General features: G+C 50.2%; 1 protein-coding gene across 2 annotated transcripts; it reads right to left on the bottom strand.

Moving 5' to 3' along the window:
• Positions 1 to 4246: 4246 nt before the first annotated feature.
• Mln (motilin) lies at positions 4247 to 13103 on the bottom strand. 2 transcript variants are annotated; one of them, XM_042684334.1, is made up of 5 exons: positions 13036 to 13103; positions 10934 to 11057; positions 8082 to 8180; positions 4996 to 5104; positions 4247 to 4329 (listed from the first exon to the last, which is right to left on the bottom strand). In XM_042684334.1, the coding sequence occupies exons 2-5, from the start codon at positions 11048 to 11050 to the stop codon at positions 4322 to 4324; spliced, it is 333 nt and encodes a 110-aa protein (XP_042540268.1). In that variant the 5' UTR covers positions 11051 to 11057; positions 13036 to 13103; the 3' UTR covers positions 4247 to 4321. The 2 variants fall into 2 exon arrangements, with proteins under 2 accessions (XP_042540268.1, XP_042540267.1); XM_042684333.1 differs by having other exon boundaries at positions 4287 to 4332.
• Positions 13104 to 18004: the final 4901 nt, after the last annotated feature.

Genomic DNA, 18004 nt, shown 5'->3' with positions numbered 1-18004 from the left:
AATGTTCTGCAGACGGATAGTCTATTTCATCACAATGGATCTCAGGGCACTTGAAAAATATGGAGGGAACTAGAGCCACCCCCAGCAGTGGAACTTAGTGCAACAGTGGTACTCATTGGGAGCTCTATCAGCCTTCCAGTGTGGAGGACACTGCTGCTGCTACCTGTACACCTAGGGTCAGCTAGCCCTCAGACCTTCCCTGAACCTTCTTGAAGATCTCCAGTCTAAGACCCAGTATGTTGGTGGTAGTGGCTCTTTGCAGCCCAGGGCCACCCTTCCTTTCCACATGGACTTCTGCCAGCTAGTGGCCTTGTTGTCTTCTGGGTCTAACAGCCTTGGTGTGCATCTGTGGATATCCAGTTCCCAACCACTCACTCATACTGGGTCTGCTTATGAGCTCCCCTCCGACTCTTCTCAGGTCCCACTGTGGTCTCTCCCTCTCTGTCTTCCCACTTTCTTCCCTAAATTACTGGCTCCCTTCCTGCTCCTTCCCAGGATTTGTTTGTTTGCTTACTTTTGTGCTGATACTGGGACTGAATGCTGTTCCTTAGCTTTTCAGCAAAGGAAGACTAGTGCTGTACCACTTGAGCCACAGCTTGACTTCTGGCTTTTAGATATTGATTGGAGGTAAGAGTCTCACAGACCTTCCTGCCTGGGTGGGCTTTGAACTTCAATACTTGCTCATATTCAGCCTCTGGATTTAGTCCCTGACATTCTCCGCCCTTAACACCCTTTTACCCAGTTCACTGTGGTGAGTCTGTGGCAGCCACTTAGCGCTGCTCGGTCACCACTATCCCCCATCTTGTCAGGAGCTGCCCCCTAGGCTGTGTGGGCTTCTCGGTGGTAATCTGCCTCTGTGTCTCCCAGTGGCTCTGCTTCAGGGCCTGTCAGGAATGTAAGGCATCTTTTTAAGAAAAGGGAAATACTGTGAGGTTGTCAGCTGCACTGAGAGGCCTTCTTCCCATTACTTTGTGTGGTTTTTTTTTAAAGGTGGCCAGCTCAGGCTGTGGTTGGTCTTCCTGATTTATTAAATGCAACCAGGAAAGACAAGCCACAGCATCTACATGTACTTAGTAACCACATCCACACATTTAGCAGAGGCAGGAGTTGCATGGAGCACCCTCTGAATTCTCTGAGGCCACCACACCACCTCCCCTCCTACTGACCTCTCTCTGCCCCAGCAGAGCCCCAAAATAATAGGGACCATAAATCTTTTAGTGGGTATCATTCTCCTTCATCCTGCAGAAAGCCCTGCATACATTTATCAGGTCTCCAAGATGCCTGGGGATTGCAAATTCGTCCTTGATCCTCAGCTGTTCTGGCCTTGTTTCTAACCACAGTGCCATGACATCTTCCTGGGGGACACTGGACCTTGAGGTTGAAAAGTGGGTGTTACTTAAGTCTCAGATTTTTGTCTTCTCATCTGGTTTTGCTGTGTCTAGGGGTGGGTGATGAGGGGGAAATAGAGTCACAAAAAAGTGCTAGATCAGGTTTGACGGGAGTTCTGCCATCTCTTTCTAACAGCCTGTTGAAAATGAAAGGAAACGCTTTTTGGCCAAGCTTGCCCTTTGGGTAAGAGTTCCTTTAGAGGCATGGAATACATTACCCAATGTCAATAACAAATTGTGTATGAAGAAAAATGCAATGCTTTCAGAACATTTTCTTTTGGGCTTTGTCCATGATTAGATTATACTAAATTACAGAGTACAGATATCAGGCAATTACTCTGCTTTTAACTATTCAATTTCAAGGCAAATCCATGTAGTTCAGTAATTATGGAATCACACCAATGTGGTTACTGAGAAAATACCTCCTTGTCTCCATCTCGTGAAGTTAGCGTCAGGTTGCCCTGTTACTGCTAAATGAAAAGCATATTCCAGACCATCCCAGGGCCCATCTCTACCTCTCCACTCATCACAGATGTTCTAGCATATTATTCTGGGTAAACCCCTGGGAAACAAACAGAGGAAGGGATGGGGGACAGGAAAGGTGTTGCTCTGTTCTTGTGGTTGACCTGGGTACTCTCCTGTCTCTGACCCTGGCTGATCTGTGGCTCATATATTCTATAGCTTTAACCAAGACCCTCTTCCTTGTTTTGTGAAAACATGGTCATTTTCTCTTGGCTCAGTTCACAGAATCCTACTTCCCTCCCATCTCCCACTAATTTTAATTTCTTCTAGCGCTGAGCATGTCCTGTAAGCAATCAAGTCCGCTGTCCTGGAAACTAGAGGCACTCCTTGGCAAAACAGAATTATTCGAGCTGATGGTAGCAATCAAACAGTGGCAGGAAAGGAAAACCAGAGAAGAAAGGAGCCGACACTTCTAAGCGCCGGTGGTGGGCACTGTGAATACAGATGTGGTAGCTGGGTCCCTGTTGCAGCTCATTACACAGAAGCATATCGGAGGTCATAGGGTGAGGGTTGGGACAACTGGGCTGCAGCACTGAGCACTGAACAGTGTTTTTCTGCAGGAAAGACAGTTCACTATACCTTTCCCAAGGGTTGTGCTTGAAAAACCTATTCCTAGTTAAAAAATGTGAACTAACCAGGCATGGTGGCTTGCTTCTATAATCCCAGCTACACAAAAGGCATGGGAAAAACTATTGCCATCCAAGACTAACCTGGGAAAAAACAAGATTCTACCTGAAAAATATAAAGCAAAAAATGGCTCAAGTGGTAGAGTACCTATCTAGCAGGCTGGAGGACCTGAATTCAAACCCTAGTACTGACTGGATGGCTGGCTGGATAGTTGGATGTATGGATGGATGTACAGAAGGACAAGTGGATGGACAGATGGACAGACAGACGGACAGATGGGCGTAGACCTGTTGGGGTGAAGTCACTTAGGGAATCCTATTCCTCTTGTTACCACCTATTCCAACCCTGTCCTCCAAACCCTGGGCTTTTAAAAGAAATTCCCTAAAGGGTACCAGCTCAATACCCCACAAATGGTCATTCTCGGTGATGAGGGAAGATGATCTCATCAGGAATGAAGGAAGGATAGAAGCAATGTCCCTCTTCAGTGACAATGACCAAGATGTACTCATAAACTGACGTGTTGAATTGAAACTCCTTTGTACAAGCACTTAAAGATAACTTTAAAAGTTAGGGAAACACAAAAACAAAAACTGTTTCCCTCTTGTTTTTCTGCTTCACAGAATATGTGCCAGGTAATAGGGGAGCTGTGTCTGGGGGAGCTGGGAAGGGTGTTCAGGAGTCTAGATACATCTCTTCCATGTGTACCTGCAGCGCTGGCTTCATTTTGCCCTGTCTGCCCCTCTGCCTCCCTACTAGTGGTGGTATTGTCTAGGAACTTGCTATACCTCTGGGGTTGGTCAGAGTGTGAACCAGAAATGTGTGGGAATGTAGCAGGGCTCTGGCTGGTCCTATGAAAGGCTTGAGTGGCCTTTGGGGAATTCAGAGCACTCCAAACAAGAATGCTTTTTGGCAGTTGGGGTCCTTCCAATTGGTGACTACTCTTGGTGTGTAAGCCCTCTCTCACAGCAGGTGGGCAGGTAGCAATACAGAAGATACAGAGGGGACATGGTGTCCAATTCCTGGTAACCTATGGATGGAGGGAGCAGTGATTTCTATATGACCCCAGTTTATAAATAAATGAACATTCATTAATGGGAAATTAAATTAAAGAGAAACTTCCCATCCAGTTTTGTTTAGAAGGCAGAAATAAGTGGGTTGGCTGTGCAATTTTGCTGTGGATGCTAGAGCTTGCAGCCACAAGGTGGTAATAATAATAGTCATTTGCTCTTTGGTGGCGCCTCAGCCCTCTGCTCTCAAGGCAGATATCACCACCTTGCTTTTGCAAAGGCTCATTGAGGCTAAAGGGCTGGTTAGAAGTTACTCAGCAAGGGGTTGAATGCAGAGGCCTTAAAATCCTGTAGACCATTAGACCTCGAGCTCATCAGTAAATAGAAAAATGGAGTAGGATTCAGACCAGGATTCCAGTCTCTCTCCCCAAAATGCGGTCTCTCTGTGCCTCAGTTTCCTCTTCTGAAATGGAAAGGTGCTTCCTCTCCCGCTCCAGACCTAACCTGATTCTTGCACTGGGCACTTTTGCTAATGTGTGGCCACGCCCCTCTGAGCTTCCCCTCTGCTTTCCTGTGATCTGAGTTGGCCTTTTAGAAACTAGAATATTAAACAAAAGAGGCGTCCCTGTATAGGTCATGCTTTATTTGCTGGAGAAGGGATCTGCTTTGGAGAGGGGTTCTGCGTCCCAGTGCAGCTGATGGTTGCAGGGGTTTGGAAGGCCAGGCTCAGGTGGGCAGGGTTCCCAGGGAGAGTCCACCTTATCTCTGGAGCCTTCTTCACTCCCCTGCTGGAGGAAAAACACCACAGGCTTTTGCAGATCTGGTGCTGGCAGATCTGCTTAGGAAACGGCCTTCTAAACCTGCTTGCTGATGAGGGGAGGAGGGAGCTGCGCTGAGTTTTGCCAGGGGCAAGTCATTTAACCTCCTAGTTTCTCCAACTCTAACACCACCTCCTCCATCTCTGCTGCTCCTTGGAGGGACTGGGAGAGGTAATTAGCGGCTGTTTGTCAGACAAGATCTAGCTTTGCTCAAGTAACTTGGGCAGACCTTGAACTGGGCAAACCCAAAAAAGCTGCAGAAATACACAATGAAAAAAAAAAAAAAGTAAAAAAGCTGAAGCAAGGGGTTTTCTTCCCCAGCCTCTTGTGTTATCTGGGAGGGAGCAGGGGTCTCTAGGGGGCTGATAAACTGGAAGGACTTTGAGGAGAGGAAGGCAAAGACAATGCAGTAGACTTCAGAGCCCCAGCCCTGCCCCCTCTGTGCCCAGGCCAGCAGCGGAAACCGAAGGTTCTGAGTACAAAGCCCAAAAAACCCCCCAAAAAACAAAACAAAAAAACCACCTGACTCAAATCCTGCTCAGATGCTTCTTAGAATATTAACACCAGGGTGGACAGAGGCCTGAACCATGGAGACGCCCTCCCCCAGCAGTGAGGGGCGGGTGCAGAGCTTACTGGGCTGGGTGGGCGGCAGCGCCTCCCTCCACAGCCCTTCCAGGGCCGTTCGGTACTTTTCCAGCTGCCTGGAGTTCATCCTCATTCCAATTTCCACAGGAGCAGTCAGCTGTGAAATAAGGCAGAGTTAACCGAAGGGAGAGGTGCAGAGAGGGCCTTAACCCCTGGGTGCCCTACAGGTGGATGGGAGTCTGTGAACAGCAGCCCCACACTCCCCCTGCCCCTTTCCTTCCTCCCATGCCCCTTCCCCTTCTTCTTCCTCCCCTGCCCTTCCCTTTCCTCCCTGGTCCTTTCCCTCCTCTCCCCTTCACCATCCTCCTCCTTTCCTTCCTCCTCAGCTCTCCCCCTCCCTCCCTTCTCCTCTGGGCCTCTAGGGCTCTGCTGGGAGTTCTGACACCAAGAGAGTGCCCAGGAATCTAGTGGACTTCTCCTGGGTGCAGGAATTCACACCCCCCAGTAATGATCGCTAACTTCCTGGGTCCCCCCACGTGTCCATGTGTTCTGAGTGCCTGGTCTACATTAAACTTCTTACCTATGTGGCAAGAGCCTCAGTGTGGAAACTGAGCAAAAGGAAGCTGACCAACTTGTTCACGAGTAGTAAACAACCCAGGAAGAATAGTTACATGCAGAGGCCTGGCTCCAGGGGTCTGGGGCCAATATATATCTGTCTTTTCATATGTGGGGCCCAAGACCCATCACTATCCTTTCATATATGGTGATACAGGAGACCTATAGAAATTGATGGCTGTCTACCAAGAGGGATGTTTGGGGTCTTGGAGGGTGCTTACCCACCTTACCCTCACACCAGCTTGTCCTGGGTCAAAGGTCTTACTGCATGCACCTGTTCTGGTGGGGAAGGAGTTCCCTGCTCTCCCCAGAGCCTGCCCCCCCACCACCACTTAACACCAGGTGCTTGGTGTGAGAATGGCTGGACATACTGTCTCTGCCCTCAGGGTGGCCTGAGGTGCCTGAAGGAGGTCTCTATGGGGCTCATTTGAGTCCTGCCTGTGCCATCCCCATGGCCTGGCTATGGCTCTGCCTCTCTAAGGTCTCAGTGTCCCCACTCTAAAGTGAGGGGGCTGGAGATTAGTCCAGGGAGGACCTCCCAGTCCTGTCCAATCATAATAAGGAAATGCAAAGGGACACAAAGCCTCTACCCCCTGACCTCCCCCAGAAAGAACCTGCGACTGTGTGCCCCCTGACTGCCAGTGCTGTTCCAGGTGAAGATCAGGCTGGACTGAGAGGCAGACTCACCTCCAGCTCTCTCTCAAGCAAGGTGTGAGGAAAAGAGCCCCATTCCACTGAGTGTGGTGACAGTTTGGCCACTCTTGGGGCTACACCTGACAGAACTGAAGAGACATCAGCCCTAGAGTCCAGCAGGAGGCAGGAAATGAGGAGTGGGGCTTGCTTCTGCCCTGACTGCTGAGTGGCTTTGGCAAGGCCTTTGCTGTCCCTGGGTGTCACCTCCCACGCCTTAATGTGGAAGTGCCCAACTCACACTGGGGCCTCTCCTCTCCTCTGCCCAGCTAGCTGCTGGGAACACACCCAGGCCTGTCCTCAATTCTCCTTCACATCCTAGCCTTGAACTGCATACTCAGATTTCCACTTGGCTTTGTCCTCTGTCTCTGCCTGGATGCTAACAGCTCCACGCAGGTCCCACAGCCTGCCTGACCTCCTGCTGGTCCTGTAGCCCCTGAGCAGCCAACCTAGGTGTCACTGTCTCAGTTGGTAGCATATTTGCCCTGCCAGATGCTCTGGCCATAAGCTTTGAAGTCAGATTTTTATATTTTTCTTTCTTCACATACTACATCCATTCTTCTAGAAAATCCTGAGGGTGTTTATCTCCAAACTATTTTCAAAATCCAATCACTTTGCCCTGCCTCAACTATGATCACTCTAGGCTAAGGGCCTCTCTGTCTCTGTGTCTGTCTCCCTTCCCCAACCCCCATAGACACCTCTAGTCTCTCTCCAGCCTCTCCAGAGGATAGGCGTTGCCAGGTCAAGAGCGGACTGAAAGGTTAAAGGTAGAATTAAGGAGACCATTGGGAGGCTGCCTCAGGGACTTTGCATGGGCTATTACTTCTGCCTGGACTTCTCTTCCCAGACACCGTTATGATTCACTCCCTTGCTCTTAATGCCATCTATTCATGAAACGTGTGATGTTCCCCCTATTTTAGATCAAACCTGCCTCATCTTGCCTTGCTTAATTTTCCTCCATGGCACCCATCTCTATTTGCCATGCTGTAGGGTTTGATCATTTTCCTTGTTTGTGCCAGGTCCTTCCTGTATCTTGTTTCTGCCTCTCCTTAGTGTGTGTGTGTGTCTGGATTTTTGTCTATTTTGTTCCCTACTCTGTCCCCAGTACCTCACACCTATAGAGACTGGGTCATTCACTGCAGGAGCGAAGGAGTTGGTGAAGCTAGAAGCAGCCCAGGAGCCAAGCTCTCTCCCGGTAGGCAATCTGTACATCCTAACTCAGTGCGGAGAGCCATAGCCATGCAGGGTTCCTGCCCAGGAGAGGGAGGCCCTAGTGCCCTGGCCCTCACAGCTGCTTCCTGACTATCTCCTGCCTCTGTTTGTGCTGCCCTAGATCTTTCCAAGTCACGTCAGGTGACTCACTGGCTTTGAAGCCTCTGTGTCTTCCCAGACATCAGGCCTGGCACACCAGGCCCTGCCGGCCTCTAGTCCTCTCTCAGCATCCCTACCAGGCCTGTTCCTGGGGCTCCTGGGCAGGTATTTTTGCATTAGCTGTTCTCTGGGGAACAGCAGCAATGCCTGGTGGCTCCTAGGCTTCACTCCGTTCAGGTGCTGCCTCCTCCAGGAAGCCTTCCCCTGGCTTCCCTGGACGAGCAGTGCCCAGACCACTCTAGTCACTCTGTACCTTCTTCACATCCTTGGTGCTTAAGACGAGTGCTTGGTTTCATTGCTGGAGTCCATCCCCTCCCAGGATGGCCCTCTTGCTGTATGCCTTGCTCACTGCTCTATTCTGGAACATTCTATGCCCGTTGGTGGTATGTGGGCCCTCCCTTCTCCTCAGGTTAGGGAACCATGTCCATGCTAAGGTTCTTTCCATCACCCCAACTCACCTGGATTGTGAAGTTTTCTTCTTCCTCACTGGCCTCTTCTTCCTCAGACCTTTGCTGGAGGTTCAGGGATTTCTTTTGCCCTTTGCTCCGTTCCCTTTCCTAGGATCAGAGTACTGCATTGCACAAAACTGCCACCTAGCCAGGCATCAGTGGCTCATGGCTGTAATCCTGGCTATTCAGGAGGCTGAGATCTGAGGATCACAGTTCTAACCCAGCTCAGACAGGAAAGTCCGTGAGACTCTTAGTTCCAATTAACCACCAAGTAGGAAGTGGAGCTGAGGCTCAAGTGGTAGAGTGCTAGCCTCAAGCACAAAAGCTCAGGGACAGCACACAGGCCCTGAGTTCAAGCCTCAGTACTGGCATGTGTGCTCATGTGCATGCGCATGCGAGCACACTCACACACACACGCACACACACACACTGCCTGTTTCAGTCAGCTCAGAGGCCTCTCTCCTGTCTCAAGCTGCCTGGGTCTCCCTGGCTCCCCAGAATCAAGAAATCTCCCTTCACCAGGTACCTCTCCCAACCCCCTACTGCAACAAGAGTCTCAGGTGCCCAGTGGCTTGAGGATGATCTTGGAGTCACCCTTCAACAGGCCATTATGAAGAAGAGCTCATTTATTTGTGCTGAAAAATTTGCACCCAGATTGTTACTGTTAATTAAGTTAAAACGCTGAGAATAATGGCTGTCCTTCATGCATATTAAGTGTGAAAATGTAGCTCTCTTAGCAGAGAGCCTATAAAAAAAGATAACGTGAGACAGCCCCACCCGAGAGGGCACCACGGGGTGGCCTGCAACTCAGAGTCCCTGGGAGGTGATTTATAAGAGGAGAGACAGGGAGATGAGTTATGGAGGAAGGAGCTTGGAGCTTCTTCATAAAAATCCTGGCTCCTGGCAATTACCAGGAAGAAAACCACAGCGCAGATTAATGCAACGTGTCTTTGGGTTGTCTTTTGCTGGCTTGTGCTCAATCTGAGTTTGACCCTTTTTGTCCGGCTCCAAATCTTACCTGGCATACTGCACACTGGCTTGTCAGCCCTGCGCTCAGGCGTACCCTGCTGTGTTGGTGTCTCTAATGGCAGGCCTAGAATCCTGCTGTGGGACTCCCTTGAGATGTGATGATGTGAATTTAGAACAATCAGTGGGAGGAAGGTATGTGTGTGCATGCAGGTGTGTGCCTGCCCGTGTGTGTGTGCACATGATGTGCATGTGTCCTGGAGGACTTTCTGCACTCAGCAGGGAGCATGGAGATCTGAGTGGAGACAAGGACCAGCTGTGCCACAGAGGCACAGGACAGGGAACTCACGTGCTGGTTCCCGTGGAGTCTCAGGCTGAGTGGGATGTGGAAGTTCCCTAGCTTCCTCTCCTTGCTTAAAGGGGCCCAAATGTCTGCACAGCCAACAGAATCCTCAGAAGTCCAAGATATTGAGAAACCATTTTTTTTTTCTTTTGTGCTGGTACTGGGGCTTGAATTCCGCCTCTGGGTGCTGTCTTTTAGCTTTATTGCTCAAGTCTGGCCCTTGCCAGTTGAGCCACAGCTCCACTTTTGGCCTTTTGGTGGTTAATTGGAGATAGGAGTCTCATGGACTTTCCTGCCTGGGTTGGCCTCAAATCGTGATTCTCCAATATCAGCCTCCTGAGTAGCTAGGATTACAGGCGTGAGCCACTGGCACTCAGCTCAAAGGCAGTTTTCCTTAGTTTCTGCTACCTCAGTCCCATTTGGGGCGGCCTTGTTTTCTCTAGGGTCCACGGGGAAGTGTGTACTACCCCCACGTGGATAGCAGGCTTTGCTCCCACCTCTGGACAGTGGCTCATGCCCATCCTTAGCTGGGAAGGCTCTGCTCTGGCTCGTACCTCACCCTCCCTGGCAGCCACAGGGATTTCTCCCTCTTCTGAACCCCATCACTTAGCACTAGCATCCCTTATGGGACAATTAATCATGTCCTGCCTTGTGACATCTCTCTTTTGTCTTCGATTATTAGTTAATTTTTCATATGTTGGTGCTGGGGCTTCCAGTCGGCTCCTTGAAGAGAAGCCCAGTAAATATTTATCAGCTTATTGATTGAAAACTTCCCCAGAAAGATGAGCAGGGGTGGGAAAAGATGTCACTCCTGTGAGCCACTGGCATCTCTTGGTGATGCTGGCAGGGATAGATGGATAGTGGCAGAGGGACAGCTGGCACTTTCTGGGCACTTTCCTACAGGTGGCCCTGGCACGGTCATCACACAGGAGTCTACCAAAGAAAGGCTTCTAGCTGGGTGCCAGTCACGGTGGCTCATGCCTGCAATTCTAGCTATTCAGGAGGCTGAGATCTGAGGATCCTGGTTCAAAACCAGCCAGGGAGGGAAAGTGCAACAGAAAGCCAGAGGCAGAGGTGTGGCTCCAGTAGTAAAGGGTCAATCTTGGGTAAAAAAGCTAAGGGACGGTGCCCAAGCCCTGAGTTTAAGCCCTAGTACACACACACACACACACACACACACACACACACACACACACACACACACACACACACACACACACACACACACACACACACACACACACAGAGCTTGTGCTTTATTTTTTTTTGGATCTGGTCATGGGGGCTGAACTCTGGGCCTGGGCGCTGTCCCTCAGCTCTTCAGCTCAAGGCTAGCGCTCTACCACTGGAGCCACAGCGCCACTTCTGGCTTTTTTCTGCTTATGTGGTGCTGAGGAGTCGAACCCAGGGCCTCATGCATGCGAGGCAAGCACTCTACCACTGAGCCAACTTCCCAGCCCACAGCTTGTGCTTTGAAGAGACCAGCCATCTTCAGGCCAGGTAGCAGGGCCTCCTTCAGCCATGTAGCCAGATAGGCAGCAGGGTTTCTTACCTGCATTTTCTGGAGTTCGCTGTAGGTGAAGATGGGAACGAAGGCTTCCGTTTGAGAAGCCAGCATGGTGGCTGTGTGCACCACTAGCAGAATAGCCATGGCCTTGCAGGACACCATCCTAGAACTGGAGAATAACCAGGGGCTCCTGTCACCAAGTTTAAGACACTGTGACAGATTCCTGCATGGAAGGTGGGCACCACGATGTGGTCCATCCATGCCCTACCTGCAGCTTGTGATCCCGAGTGAGCAAAGGCTTGGCTTCTGTGCACTGGGGATTTGAAACAGCGTTTTCTTTTTGTGCCAGTTCTGGGGCTTGAAATCAATGCCTGGGCATTGTCCCTTAGCTTTTATGCTTAAGACTAGTGCTCTACCGCTTGAGCCACAGAGCCACTTCTGGTTTTCCAGTGGCTTATTGAAGATAAGAGTCTCGATGACTGCTGGGCTCTGGTGGCTCACGCATGTAATCCTAGCTACTCAGGAGGCTGAGATCTGAGGATCGTGGTTCAAAGCCAGCCCAGGCAGGAAAGTCCATGAGACTCTTATCTCCAATAAACCACTAGAAAACCGGAAGTGGCACTGTGGCTCTAGCGGTAGAGTGCACGCCTTGAGCTGAAGAGCGCAGGACAGCGCCCAAGCTCAGAGTTCAAGTCCCACGACCGACCACCCCCCCCCCCAAAAAAAAAAGAGTCTCAATGACTTTCCTGCTTTGAACTGCAATCCTCAGATCTCAGCCTCCTGAGTAGCTAGGATTACAGGACGTAAGCCGGTGCCCAGCTATATCAGGGTTTTCTGACAAGCTTCCAACACTTGGTCTGTCCCAGAGCAGTGGCAGCTGACCAAGCTCCTGGAAAAGGGTACCCAGCCTCTACCACAACATAGAAGAGTCATTCTGCTTGATGGCCCTTGTCTTTTTTTTTTTGGTCGGCCGTGGGGCTTGAACTCTGGGCCTGGGCGCTGTCCTTCAGCTCTTCAGCTCAAGGCGAGCACTCTACCACTTGAGCTACAGTGCCACTTCCGGTTTTCTGGTGGTTTATTGGAGATAGGAGTCTCACGGTCTCTCCTGCCCGGCTGGCTTTGAACCGCGATCCTCAGATCTCAGCCTCCTGAGTAGCTAGGGTTACAGGCGTGAGCCACCAGCGCCCGGCTGGCCCTGCTCCTTGTTATGTAAGGTCTTCTGGTACTAGCAAGGCCCCTCAGGAAGCAGGAGAGACTTCACTGCCCAGAGAAAGAACTCCTAGATTATCAGCAGAAGCCAGGTAGCCCTTCTCCTTTTCCTGGTGTTGCTGGTTTGGATGACAAAAGGAATAGACTCACAAACACTCACCCCCTCTCTCTGGAGCCCAGCCCTCTGATCTGAAGAGGAAAAGGCTGAGAATCGTTTGGGGGGGAAGGCTGGGGGGGGAGGGAGAAGAGTCAGGTGGCAAAAACCTTGCAACCAAGAGTCAAAAGTAGGGCTCCCACCCTACTGGATGAGCACCTTCCCAGTTCCAATGTGTCCAGCTATTGGTTGGCTACCATCCAGAAATAACAGGGCAGGGGCCTTCTCCCTGCAGGCTCCAGGACTCGGTGACACCCCAGGACATTGTGAGTCCTGGCGGGTCTCTCCTATGTCAGGAAGTGGGCATGTGTGGAATGGCAGGAGGATAGGAGCAGGGAACATATGCTGGCTGCAGGGATCTGGGGAGGGGGAGGGAGGAGTTCCTCTGCCCACAGAGAAGGGATGAGGTGTCATGGGATGAGACTATTGAATACAACCTGAGTACCACCTCCCTGTACTCAATGCACTGCTGAGGGCAGGGATGTAGCCTCCGGAGTAGGGAAGGGAGCCCAGGGCAGGTTAGCCATGGTGTGGTGGGTGAGGGAGTGAATCCAGCTTGGATTCCATGGGTAAGGAGGGCCTGCTCTGGACAGGCTGGCCTCCAAGCTTGTCTGATTCCACCTTAGATTACTTTTGGAGAGGGTCTGACTTGCATCCAGCCTCCCCACCGACACCTGTCTCCTCGGACATGGAAAACTCAGCATCCAAGCTGGACTCCCTACACTTCTTGCTCTGCTTCTCTCTCTCTCTTCCCTCCCTCTCTTCCTTTCCTCCTTCTGCTTACTTTCTCCATTTTGCTCAAATTCCAGGATCCAGAACATGAGACTGGGTACAGCCAGGCTTCATTCCAACTGCATGCAACGCCCAGGTGACTGAAAGGGCCACCAGCCACTCAAAGGTCACCCAGAGGAGACTGGAGTGAGGACAGAGCCCAGGAGCGTGAACTGTGCAGGGGGTGGGGTGCACAGGCCCCGCCCTCTTTCTCCCTCTTCCTGCTTTTCTCTTCCCCTATAAAGTCCCTGAGCCCTGTTCTCCCTCCTAGCGGTGACAAATGTGTCACATTTATGGCGTCCCATTTCCTTCACAGAGATGGCTTAGATCCCTTTCCTTTCCAATGTTCGAGTTTAATTCGCTCCATAAGAATCAATAAAAACTTTAAATAAAAAAGGCAAAATCCAATTGCTGCTCATTTTCTTGATCCAACTGGCAGTCGGCATGTCACTGCATTCGCTGTGTTCTGGCGAAGCTAGGAGCGGGAGCTTAGCACAATGAGGTGCTGGCTCTACCACCAGGGACTCGAGCGCTCAGCTCCGGATGAGGGCCCTTGTGCCCTCCCACTCCAGCAGAGGTGCCAGGTTTGGGGGCAAGGACCTCCCTTCCCTTATGACCAGTTTATGCATGTCTCTGAAACTCAGCCACCATACCAAGTGGGGCTTCTGGCCTGCTGGAGATGTGCTGATCACCTCCAAACAGCCTGCTCTGCCCGGAATAGCACCCACCTGCTTCTCTCCTGCCTCTCAGCACACACATAATTACCCCCCGCCCCCCATCCCCCAAGGAATCTTCTCAGGGCTCCTGGTCTGTGGCCCAGTTGGGAGGTGGAAGGAGCAGAGTGGCAGGGATGGCTGGCGTCCCCAGAGGGCTCTGGACAGGGCTAGTTTCAGCTGGGATTCTGCACTGCCTTAGGGTACACGCTGAGCAGTCCATCTGTCCCCTGCCCTTCAGGCAACTACTTACATGAGCTGTGAGCCTCTGGTCTGAGCGGGCCAAGAGGATGCTGTCTGATTGTCCTCCCCTGGCCCTTATATACCTCCCTTCCTCCTTGGGACCCATTAACCTTTGGTCACACCTTTGGGGGCTGTGGGTGGGGAGCCTGGATTCTTAAGGCACGTGGAAACCATGGGCAGGGCAGCAATGCCAGAGCTGCCAGGCCTGTCCCAGAAGGTCTCTTCTGTGAGCGACAGACAGGACTTGGGGAAAGCCAGCCCTGCCCTTTGCAGAACACTTTCAAATTCAGTGCTGCTCCAAGAATCATTTTAATGACGGTCTTTTCTTTCTTTCTTTCTTTCTTTTTTTGGGGGTGGAGTCTGGTCGTGGGCCTGAACTCTGGGCCTGGGCGCTGACCCTCAGCTCTTCAGCTCAAGGATAGCGCTCTACCACTTGAGCCACAGCACCACTTCCGGCTTTTTTCCTTTTGCTTATGTGGTGCTGAGGAATCGAACCCAGGGCCTCATGCATGCAAGGCAAGCGCTCTACCACTGAGCCACCTTCCCAGGCTGGTCTTTTCTTTCTTGTTTCTTCAATATATGATGTTGCTGAGTATCTCCAGGCCAACTCTTCCCATGATGGGTTCTCAGACTGTCTGCCAGAGCACTGCATTAGAAGGATACCTTCTGTTCCATCTCCCCCACAAATCCTCTCAGAAAAGAAAGTAATCAAAGGGGTGTGGTGTGGTGGTACATGTTTATAATTCTAGCAGAGGCAGAGGAAGATCTCTGTCTGAGGTTGGCTCTAGGGAAAATTGCAAGACCCTATCTGAAAAATAAGTTAAAGTAAAAGGGCTGGGTGGGTGGCTCGAGTAAGGTCCAGAGTTAAACCTAATACTAAGCAAACAAATAAATTTAGTCAGCCAGGCCTGTCCATGGAGCCCAGGGCTGGGACTATCTTTGAGATCTCTTATATCAGGGCTTTGCCTCTACTGGGCCCATCATCCAGCGATGCCTTCCAGATACTGTAAGAAATGAATAGGAGCTGGAGACAGGCCTGCAGTGAAGGATAGGGGAGCAGGGACAAACTGGAAAAAATTGATAAAACAGAGTCAATCTTCTGAATGCTCCCCTTTAGTGTTGTTTTGTTTTGCTCAAGTCTAGCATTCTATCACTTGATCCTCCTGCTTTTGTGTGGTTGATTGGAGATAACAGTCTAATGGACTTTCCTGCCTGGGGTTAGTTTCGAACCTGGATCCTCAGATCTCAGCCTCCTGAGGAGCTAGAGTTACAGGCAAGAGTCACCAGTGCCAGGTGATTCAGTATTTTTGATCCAAGTAATCTACAGCATTACAATATGATACCTGCAATTTGGTGCAGAAGGCAGGAAAGCTGGGGTTCATGAGGAGCTCATCATTGTGAAGAAGGCAAGGCTGTAGGTCAGTGGGGGCCCGGGTTGCTTTCTAGGACACTGTGCTAGCAGCACAGCTGGTGGGGTGAAGCAGCCTGCCCTCCTACCCTGCAGGGCTGACATCTCATGGCTCAGCCATCTAGAAACTGGCTCACAGGGGGATATGACTTCAGCCTCCCCTGCCTTTACCAAGAGCCTTGGGCCTCATTGCCTAGATATTTTCTACCGTCATGGTTTCTGCCTTTGAAATGGAGAGAAGTCTGGATAACAAGCCTAATAATGGCTACTTTGTCTTTACCAGGTACATGGGCTGTCTGTACAAATGCTCAATTAGTGACTGTTTCCCCTGCAAGAAACTGGATGAAAATAAAAGGAAGGCATAATCTATGTTCTTCATTTTCCAAATGGGAACTGCCACCCATCTACAGTGGCTGAAGTGGAGGGAGGGGAGGCGTAAAAACCCAACTCAAGCTTGGGAACGGGAAGTTCACAAAACTCAGAGGAAATGGCTCAAACCACATGTGGGCACTTGATGGCCTCTTCCCCCACATCAGGTAGATAGATTAGCAGTTCAGTGTTCCTCTCCTCATGACCTTGAAATATGGTTTGCCAGGTACTGCCGTAGCATCTTCATTAATGGCCTGGAACGAGGAGGCAACAGTATGTTAATTGAATTTGCGGATGATACTAAATTGGGGGAGGGGTGTAAAAGCATTAGAGAGGACAGAAGCCTATACAAGGAGACATCAGGAGGTTAGAATTATGAGCGGTAAATGCCCGGTGAGCTTCAGAATGTATGTCACCAAGGCACCAGGGACAAAGCGTTGGGATGGTGGATGGGGGTACCAGCAAAGAAGGAAAGCAGTTCCTGAGGCATCAGGGGGTGGGGAGGGAGACAGTTTAGACAATGCCTTGTTTTCCAGATGGTTCTGTCAGAGAGGTGGAGGACAGTGGTTAGAGGAAGGCAGAGTTCAGAGGAGCCAAAATAACCCAGGGATTTCTGGGAGTGCCAAAGCTGAAGGTATAAAAATGAAAAATGAGAGGTTTCAAAAGGTTGGCTTGCTCAGAACATTGTAAGGATTAAATGTGCATGCTCATGTCAAGCAAAGGCCAAGGAAAGGCAAAGATCCCAGCAGGTGGAGGAGGGTAGGGGGAGGAGGGAGCGTCCATGCTAAGCTGTGTGCTTAAAGCCCTTGATGTCTTTCCTAGACCTGGAAGTGTGCAAGCCACTCATGAGCAAAAACAGGAGTTGATGATGGTGAGGATGACATTTAAAACTAGGTCAAACAAAGCACTGAGAGATATATTTTGGGCAATAACTGGGCTCCAGGGGACACAGGCTTTGGTGACCTGTGGGATATTTTTATTCTTTTCCTTCCATGGCTCAGGGTCTTTTCGCTTTTTCTTTTTTAGGAACTTATAAATGATTTGTTGGGAAGTGATACACAGTGGAAACTGCACCCCTAGAACCCCAGGATTTGGACCTCAAGCAAACAGAGAGAAAAACGCAGGTACAGAGAGGGTCCACCAGCATTAATTTCCAATTTGGGATTGCTGCTTGTTTGTGTGTTACATCTGCTGCTGGAATTAACATTCCTGCATCTCCGATTTCCTGTGGAGTCCACTCAATGCAAATAGACAGACTGCACCCCACACAATCCGATAAAATGTATTCCTTTTTGGTTCAGCCTCACAGACTATTGATAGTGTGCACAAACCTGAGGACTCAGCCCAGTTTTACAATAGCATCCCTGCTGACTTCCTGGTCAATATTTCTCCGAGTGGTTAAAATACTCCTAGAAATGTCTCAGTCCCCAACTTGCTTCTGGGTTCCTTTTCTATTTATGGGGGCTTATCATAACAGTGGATGCTATAAAAAACTTCAAGAGAAAGGACATAACTTTTCTTCCAGGGACAGAGGGTATGTAAAAGGTCTATGGGCTGAAAGTCTGGGGAGTTTCCCCCCCTCCCCCCCCCCCCCCGTTCTTTCTGTGAATTGGTTTGAAACAGCTTTTTTTCCCCTTTTATATGTGTGTTGGTACTGGGGTTTGAACTGCGGGTCTCATGCTCCTGCTTGGCTTTTTGGCTCAAGGCTGACACTTGAACTACATCTCCAATTTCAACTTTTTGCTGGTTAACTGGAGATAAAAGTTTTGCAGAATTTCTGCCTGGGCTGGCTTCGAGCCTTGATCCTCAGAGCTCAGCTTCCTGAGTAGCTAGGATTATAGGCATGAGCCACTGGTGCCCAGCTTTACCCAGTCTTTTTTCAATTGATTTTTAAATCTATGTATCTATATTCTTATGGAGATGATGGATGTGTTTGAAGACAAAGCAGATGGCTCTGGAAGTGACGCATTAATTATAAGCAAAGGTTGGCTTCTCATAAACCAGTGCCTCTCCTTTCTCTTCAACCCCTTTTGGGACAGGCAGCTCCCCGCCTCCCTGATCTAGGGCACCAGGCGCTAGAACAAGAAGGCAGTGACAGCTGACACGTTTTCATAAATGATTAAGGAAGCCCATGGTCGAGAAAAGTTTGCACTTTCATGTTTAAGAAGGAAAGAAGTCTTGGTAGAGGTTTTACTCCACGTGGCTGTGAGCCAAGATTGCTTCAAATGTCAGCCTAATCCGGTAAAAGG

The sequence above is a fragment of the Dipodomys spectabilis genome, unplaced genomic scaffold (genome assembly GCF_019054845.1).
Source record: "Dipodomys spectabilis isolate Male_0828 unplaced genomic scaffold, ASM1905484v1 ptg000085l, whole genome shotgun sequence".
NCBI lineage: Eukaryota > Metazoa > Chordata > Mammalia > Rodentia > Heteromyidae > Dipodomys > Dipodomys spectabilis.
Note: the sequence above shows the minus strand (reverse complement) of the source record. Positions and strands in the feature narration are given on the sequence as shown.